Below are 8,069 nucleotides of genomic sequence, written 5' to 3'. Positions count from 1 at the left end.
AAACAACCTCTGAATTCAATGATTTGGAGGGGTGTCCCAAAACTTTTACCAATATAGTGTACTTACTTGATCATAGGGTTGTTCTTCACCTGAAAAAAAATCCCTTAGCACAGAATTGTATGATTGATATATTAAAATATTATATTCCTTATTAGAAAGTGTATAATAGTATTTTGGCTATATATGGGAGCCACTGGGCTTTTTTTTATTCGAATGACAGAATACCTTAAATCCAAGTTGATTATTTACATACCTACTTGTTTTTCGGTGATTAAGGTTTGGATTAAACCGAATTATTTAAGTGAATGGCTTTTTTATGGCAAGTTGTTATTTCTACCTTCTATCAATGAAAAAATAAAATAAAATAAAATAAAATAAAATAAAATAAAATAAAATAAAATAAAATTAAATTAAAAAATTAAAAAAAAATACACATCCCACAACCACTGAACTGGATCATAGCTATCTATATAAAGTTGAATGTAGAATTTTGCATATCACTGTAGCAGAATGAAAACGGTGAAAGAACATATTCTTTTGCACAGATGATATTCATAAATAACAAAAAATAAAATTTGACACCCATCCGGGAAGAGATATAAATATTCTTTACTAACTTGTACACCCTGCTTTTTGTTTTTGTAACTGCTTTCAGGCTCTTTGTATCCTCTAAGCCCTTATTTGTTCCTGACACATCTGTTATAGCTCAGATGTCACACACTGCCTTCTTTAAAGAGCAGTCTTCTTCTTGGGTGAGTCATGTCTAGTTTTTTTAACTTCTTTCTAGTGCTTGTTTTCAAACTAGTCGAACCCAAGCACACTGTGTGCGAGGCAGGAATACGCAACAACAGGAAAGCCAGTCTATCATAGCACTAACAGGTTCATATCTAATGTGTCACCATAGTGTCCGGTATTCAAATGATTTTTCTGGTATTTATTTATGTCTGTCTTTTTTAGTTGATACTTCCACATTTCATTTTTTAACATATAGAACCACATAGTGAACAGACACTTTTCCCCTTGTAATACTTTATTTCTTCTTATCAGTAATTTGAACTCGTTTCAAAAGTGCCTTTCTGTACATTCTCTACATACTGTTGGTCTTCAAGCAAATGAATAATATTTAATGGCACTGCCATTTTTATCATAATTGACATAATTAGATAATTAGGTCTGCTAGATCATAATTACATAGTGATCCGCTTCTATCTAATTAAGCCATCAAGGCATTTACATTAAGCCCTTAGTAAGTTATATAACGTAAAAATGAATAGCAGAAATGCAAACAAATGGTGAAAAGCAAGAGGTATAACCAAATGGAAAAAGAAAATATATATAAAACAGATCTACATGTCTGGAAATGCCTGTTAGACAGACGGAGGTGTTGTGAATCATAAAACAGGTTACAATTTGGATGAATTTATGCCAAAGCTTTCTTCTTCACATGGAGCGTCTCATAGGTGTCCTGATTTTGGTGCTTCAAACCCTGATTAAATAAAAATAGATTACAATCAATTATATATATTATATACACATCAATTCCCAATTCATACTGGATGCCAGCATTCAGATTCTTAAAAATGGTTGTACCTGGTAGATTCCATCTGGTTTCTCTTCATTTGTCTGTAAGAGAAAGACAGTGTTTGAGCATGACTTTAAGGGGAAGAAACATAGGGATGTATCTTTAAAACAAAGTGTCACAATGCTATGTGATCATCTTTTCCTCTTTATTGCCTCATCCTTCCACACAGAACAGATATGTTTCCTGTTATGGCATACAACCTCCTGAGATGTTGTATCCAGTGATACTCTCAAATCAAAGTGGAAGTGAATTTTTTACTAAAGTGCTATCATTCTTCAAACTTCAAATAACAGAAGCTTATATATAAGGCATCGAAGAGCTTAAGGGAATTTTGGGCAAGCAAAAAAAAAACTATAAATAACACTGCTAGCGGTCAGTATTGCACTGGAAAGAGAACTAAGAACAAGTGCATGGAGGAAGTGAGGACAAGAGAAAGGCCCCCCCCACACACACTATAGACAGATAGTTAGACACTGTTACACAAACCAGGCCCTTACCGCATTATTTCCTGAACGCATCTGTAAAAAAAATATTTGAGAAATCGTGGTTAGTATTAATAATATTCTCTTTCATGGCTTGTCACTTTACTTAACAGTGTTTGTTCTATTCATGTTTAGAATTTCCTTTTGTTTACTTCATTATTTATGACAGCATTTATTTATAAGTAAATACATGAAATGATAAAAGATCAGTTGAGTACAAAAGTTTGCTTAATCTGTCTGTCTATCTATCTATCTATCTATCTATCTATCTATCTATCTATCTATCTATCTATCTATCTATCTATCTATCTATCTATCTATCTATCTATCTATCTATCCATCCATCCATCCATCCATCCATCCATCCATCCATCCATCTGTAGATTACCATTTCCTGGATATCCTTCAATATTCTTCTCCAGTTCTGCTCATTTTTTTCCAAATTTAATTTTCCTGATTGCACTGAATCTTAAAACAAACCTATGTTCGCCGTCATGGCATATAACTGACACCTAAATAAAATCAAATCTGAATAAATTAACTATCGCCAATTATATAAATCAACTGGCAGATATTGTAGAGGGAAAGACCAGAAAATGTACAAGAAACCAGGAAACTATCATTGCATTTAGCTTTAGTACTTGTAACAGTTTGGTGCTCACAATGGTGTGTGTGTGATGCAAAGCCAGTCCGTATTTAAAAAAATATATATATATATTATTGGGGTGAAAATCATCACCGATCATTCATAAATCTGTTCATTTTCTGTAACAATGATCCTACACAGACACAGGGAGCCTGGAGTCTATCCCGGGGGACAAGGCATGAGACACCCTGGACAGGGTGGCAACACAACGCAAGGCACATCAAACACACACACACACACAAAACCTTCGAGATTCGAACACATGTCTTTGAACTAAGGAAAGAAAACCTGCAAAGGAACCAACATCAGGTTTCAAAAACAAATATAAAAAATAACTAATAACAAGTTTAATAAAATTGCATTATGGGTGTGGATAACCAAAATATTATTATAAACGTTTAAATAATGAGTTAAAATTTGAATAATTAAAGGGGTTGTAAAAATAAAAAATTGTGGGGTTGTATTTAGGGGTCTGATTTTTCCCCCCCCTTGGCTGATAAATGTCTGCTGATTACACAGCTGCTCTGCTATTATCACAGGTAACACAATTTTGTACTCAACTTAAATATAAACTTTTGTTTGATTTGCACCTTTTTAGGTTTCCTGTTTGAGATTTTTAATTTTATGTCCACATTTAACATAAAAAAACAACAACAACTGTATTTAGGGGTCTGATTTTTCCCCTTTTAGAAAATGATAAAAGCTTGTGAACCATATTTAAGTACATGAGATGTTTTTGTTTGTTTGTTTGTTTGTTTTAGTCAATAATCAATCAAGCAAAAATCAACATATTGGAAAAAGTTCTGTAATTTGTGATTAATGTATCATATCAGCAATTTTTTTTTTAAAAGAAGCATTTCTATAAACTACATCATTCAGCTCTTTTGCAGTTTTCGACCAATGTCATGTCTATATACTAAATTCCACTTTTTGGCAAGAAAAACCACCAATTATATACACTCACTGTTTTCACTGTTTAAAAAAAAGGTTGCTCATAATTCCGTCTCTGGTGAAGAGCACGTTAGATGAAGTTTTAATGTACTAATATGTTGGTAAGTCAAGTTATTTTTCCTTTAGAATTCTGTGAAAGAAAAAAAAAACTATAATAGAAATAATTTATTATAAGAGGATGAACAATGTGAATAATTTGGTGTCAAATGTTTTTGTTAAAAAAAAAAGTACAGAATGATAGAAATGAAATTGCATGCTGTTGGAAATGATGTGTAGAAATGATAAGTGACATGACCCACCCTCAGTCTGCAGTAGAGGATCGTCAGCACGATGCCATAGAGAATTAAAATCCCATCAAGGATATAACATAACTCAGGCCCGGCCTCTGGAAGAGTGCACACACACACACACACACAATCTTGTGTAAGCATCTTTGTAGCTTACTTCCCTGAACCTTACCCAAAAATATCCAATATCGCATTTCATTATCGTCCGAATATCTACATGATGCTCAAATCCGATTAAAAGCAGCATGTACACCCATCACCATCACCAAGGTTCTATTACTACTCCATAAAATATTCTTCAAGGGAGAGGACAACAACCAGGAGTTCGCCCTTAGCCACAACCCTGTAACAGAAACTCTTCTTCAAAGCACTTCCACATTTTCAGAATGGTCAGTTTGATATACTAATAAAGACATCTGGTCACTCAGAAGTCTGGAAACAAATCAGTATCCTACACTAACCCGTAAAAATACCCATCAGAAATGATCAACATAGGATGATAACGAATACACTTATAAGTATATGTATATGATAAAACAAAAAAAATAAACAAAAGAGGAACTGACCCTAACAAATTTCCGTACAGTACAGATGGCGCATGTAAGAAATAATACGAGTAACAATAAAGTTTCTGGAGAAACAAGACACTTTGGACTAAAGTGATATTCAGGATACATTATATTAAACTTTGGTATATAACGGATTTTACCTATTGTATGACGTTCTAACAGAAAGACATATCTTTTACACACAAACTGCTATTATATCCGTTCCTTCCATTACAAATACACTATAATAAATAAAAACCAACTCTAACAGTAAATTCCCATTTGAACTGGAACTTCATTACGATTCGGAGATTCAACACAGAGTTCATATCTAATCAAAAGCAATCAAGGAGTGCAAGAGGTTAATGGTGTCTTACCGGCAACTCCAAAATTTAGGAGCAGGAGTATCAATATCACTGATCCGTACATTCTGGCGACTGAGTAGAGGTGAAGAGGACAGAGCCGAAGCTGACGCTGAAGCTGTAGCGACGGTCGATGAAATGGACGGTGTGTGTGTTTGTGTGTGTGTGTGTGTGTGTGTTAAGTCTGCAAGAGTGTGTGAAAGCAGTTAACAGGAAACTGTGGCTTGTGACAGAGTAGCCTTTCCTAGGTAGGCTGATGAGGGCTGAAGAGGGTTGGCAACACCACAGAGCTCTTCCTCTGAAGGCTTGTAAGTCATTTACATTACATCGTCATGAATTTGCACACAACCTGAATTAAAAAAAAGATGCTGATGAATTCAACCATCTTGTGCAACTGACGAAACTGTAAAGACGTTCTGCAAGATTATACAATGCACTGTAATGCAAATCTAGGGATTCTTGATGCACATTGAGGCAGAGATGAAATGAACAAATGAGCAGATCAAAGAGGAAGTAGAGCTCTGCTGTGTGTGTGTGTGTGTGTGTGTGTGTGTGTGTTTGTGGTGAGGCTTCGTTGATGATTCAAAATACGATTTCTATCACAATAATATAATAATATAATAGTGACAAGGAAAAAGCCCTTAGAGTTGGTTGACATAAGGAAGAAACCTCATAAGAAACCAGACTCAAAGGGAAGACAGAATTGTCTAGGGTGACTGGCTGCATAGTGAGATTTTAACTCATTTCTCATCTATAAATGTATATTATACAGTCAAACAGTATGAAGTGTGAAGCATGATGAAGGGCTGGTCAGCATGATCAGTCCTTATGGTACAAACCTACAGGGTCCAGCTGAGATTATTCATGAATCAAGTGTGAAATTTGGACATTGATTGTTTTTTAGGAATTTTTTTTGTTTTTAAAGAAATTTTTAGAGTTGTCTTGTTGAAGCATGCACAGCAGCAGAAAGTGAGTCATAAGTGAAGAAACTCCACTCAGACGTTGAACATCAGGATGAATCAGACAGATGCAGAGGGTGATTATAGCCTGTCTTATATCCTGTATATAACACATTGTATATTTTGAGGTTATGGATTGAGGTGGACGGTGTGGATCATTTAATTATTTATTTTTAAGTTAGGTGTGACAGATATTTGTGACACTTCCCCTCCAGACCACCAAAGGGCAACCCTGCACATATATTTTGTTTCCTGTCCTGTTTCCGTAAGTTGTTTCCATATCAGTCAAGTCACTAAATCTAATTACAATTGAATTCTAACATATCATCAGGAACACTGAGGTTTATACCCCTGATGCATAACATTTACATGCTCAAGTGGCCACTGTCAATCAAAGTGTGGATCATGTAATGGAAACTGAATATTTTAATAATAATAATAATAATAATAATAATAATAATAATAATAATAATAATAATAATAATAATGCAGGATAAGGTTTAATCTCTGTCCCTGAAAATCTGCACAGAACTAACTAGCAATCATCCTCACAAACTAGAAGCTCAGAAGTCATGAAATTACATCAGCTATCATGTATAATATCAAGTATAATTAAATGGTGGTCAATACATATGGACTTTACACTTCTGTTTCATTTACCATTTTTGGGTTACATTTATAAATAGCTTCATCTACTATTTTGGTTGATGTGAATAGGAAATAGCATCAGATTCAAAATCTGCTCCAGAAATGCACACATAAGCAAGTTACTTCTGCAATGTATTAAACTTCATTTGCAGTGATAATGTAATGTAATGGATTTTAAGTTTGCTATTTTTAATTAGGGTTAAACAAATCCATGGAAATAAAAAACACCAGGATGAATCAGACAGATATAGAGGGTATATATATATATATATATAACTCTGTTTCTGTTGTGTTTTTGTTTACATTGCATTTAGACACATTTAGACAAGTGTAATATGGTGAAATGAAGGTGTCTAGTTTACTGGAATTTAACAATTAGTAATATTTAACATTGTGGACATTAAACAGGACAATTAATAATGAATATTTGATAAAAGGTCGTTTTCAGACTAAATCAATATGGTTTTATAAAAGTGAATCCAGACATGCTGATGGTAAACAGCGTTATAGCGCCCTCTGGTGAGTAACTTTCTACACAGGACTGCATTCATACTTATTTAAGAAAATTAATATGAAAATAAAACGTCTTAAATTTTTCAATCTGAGAGACCCAATACAAACAAACAAACTGGGGAATTTATGCTTCATTATACCATCAGCATGCATTGTCCTTGTCGTGATGAGTGAATGTGTCCGTCTCTGATCCTGCTGCCCCTGGACCCTGTATCTGACTGACCCGAGCCTGTGGACGCGGTGGTGCAGGACTCTGATTAAGAGTCTGGGTTAATACAGAGATAAGACTCTGTGCTGCAGAAACCACCTCTAAATATTCTATCTAGTAAACACGAAGCGACTTACCTAAAGGGGAAACACATGGCAAAATAAATTAATATACTTCACTATAAAAGTCAGACAAAGGCATGAACCTACTGCATAGAACTGTTTAAGATCCAACAGTTTTCTTAAAAGTATAGTCTGTAATGTTTAGAAGTGTTTTCAGATAAACAACACCAATGATAATAACAATAATAATAACAACAGCAACAACAACAACAACAACAATAATAATAATAATAATAATAATAATAATAATAATAATAATGACAGGAAATGGTGTATCATAATTCTGTTTTCTGGTCCTAAAATTATTTACACCCCTATTCACAACAGATTATCATATGACCTTGCACAGTTTTAACAGACTGAGCAGGAAAAATTATAATATTCATTGTACATGCCCTTTATTTAGATTGCAAAAGAGGGCTCTAAAAAATTACAAACTGCTCCTTTAATAAAATCTTCCACGTCTAGTTTGGTGAAAAAATTGGGATCATACCATGATCCCAGAAGCTGTAACTTATGCTGTAACTCTAGTGTTCTAGACTCTAATGTTCTAGACTCTAACTAATGTCTAGTGATGCTGCCATGGTCCAAGTGCTCACCACATTACCAGAGCTGTGTATTAAACTGTTTGAAAACACTGAGAAACAGTAGATGAAATGCTTTAATTTCTGGTGTTAATCTTTTTATTTTTCTGTGAGAATGAATTTGAGAAGAACCTGATGCTTTGATTACAGAATAAACATGGATTATTTCATGCAGCT

The 8,069-nt window shown here is 34.0% G+C and overlaps 1 protein-coding gene across 1 annotated transcript; it reads right to left on the bottom strand.

Moving 5' to 3' along the window:
• Positions 1 to 994: 994 nt before the first annotated feature.
• Positions 995 to 5,062, bottom strand: fcer1gl (Fc receptor, IgE, high affinity I, gamma polypeptide like). Its single transcript, XM_058418092.1, has 5 exons — positions 4,874 to 5,062; positions 3,961 to 4,046; positions 2,080 to 2,100; positions 1,591 to 1,623; positions 995 to 1,486 (listed from the first exon to the last, which is right to left on the bottom strand). Exons 1-5 carry the CDS (start codon positions 4,923 to 4,925, stop codon positions 1,421 to 1,423), a joined length of 258 nt encoding a protein of 85 aa, XP_058274075.1. The 5' UTR covers positions 4,926 to 5,062; the 3' UTR covers positions 995 to 1,420.
• Between the last annotated feature and the right edge of the window lie 3,007 nt (positions 5,063 to 8,069).

The sequence above is a fragment of the Hemibagrus wyckioides genome, linkage group LG20, assembly GCF_019097595.1.
Source record: "Hemibagrus wyckioides isolate EC202008001 linkage group LG20, SWU_Hwy_1.0, whole genome shotgun sequence".
Taxonomy (NCBI): domain Eukaryota; kingdom Metazoa; phylum Chordata; class Actinopteri; order Siluriformes; family Bagridae; genus Hemibagrus; species Hemibagrus wyckioides.
Note: the sequence above shows the minus strand (reverse complement) of the source record. Positions and strands in the feature narration are given on the sequence as shown.

What these genes read in the sequence shown, in the direction of transcription:
- fcer1gl (XM_058418092.1), bottom strand. Translation starts at nt 4,925, where the DNA reads ATGTACGGATCAGTGATATTGATACTCCTGCTCCTAAATTTTGGAGTT. An exon ending in CCTAAATTTTGGAGTTGCCG is followed by an intron (nt 4,047 to 4,873) that starts GTAAGACACCAT and finishes GCACTCTTCCAG; the next exon opens with AGGCCGGGCCTGAGTTATGT. An exon ending in AACCAGATGGAATCTACCAG is followed by an intron (nt 1,487 to 1,590) that starts GTACAACCATTT and finishes TTATTTAATCAG; the next exon opens with GGTTTGAAGCACCAAAATCA.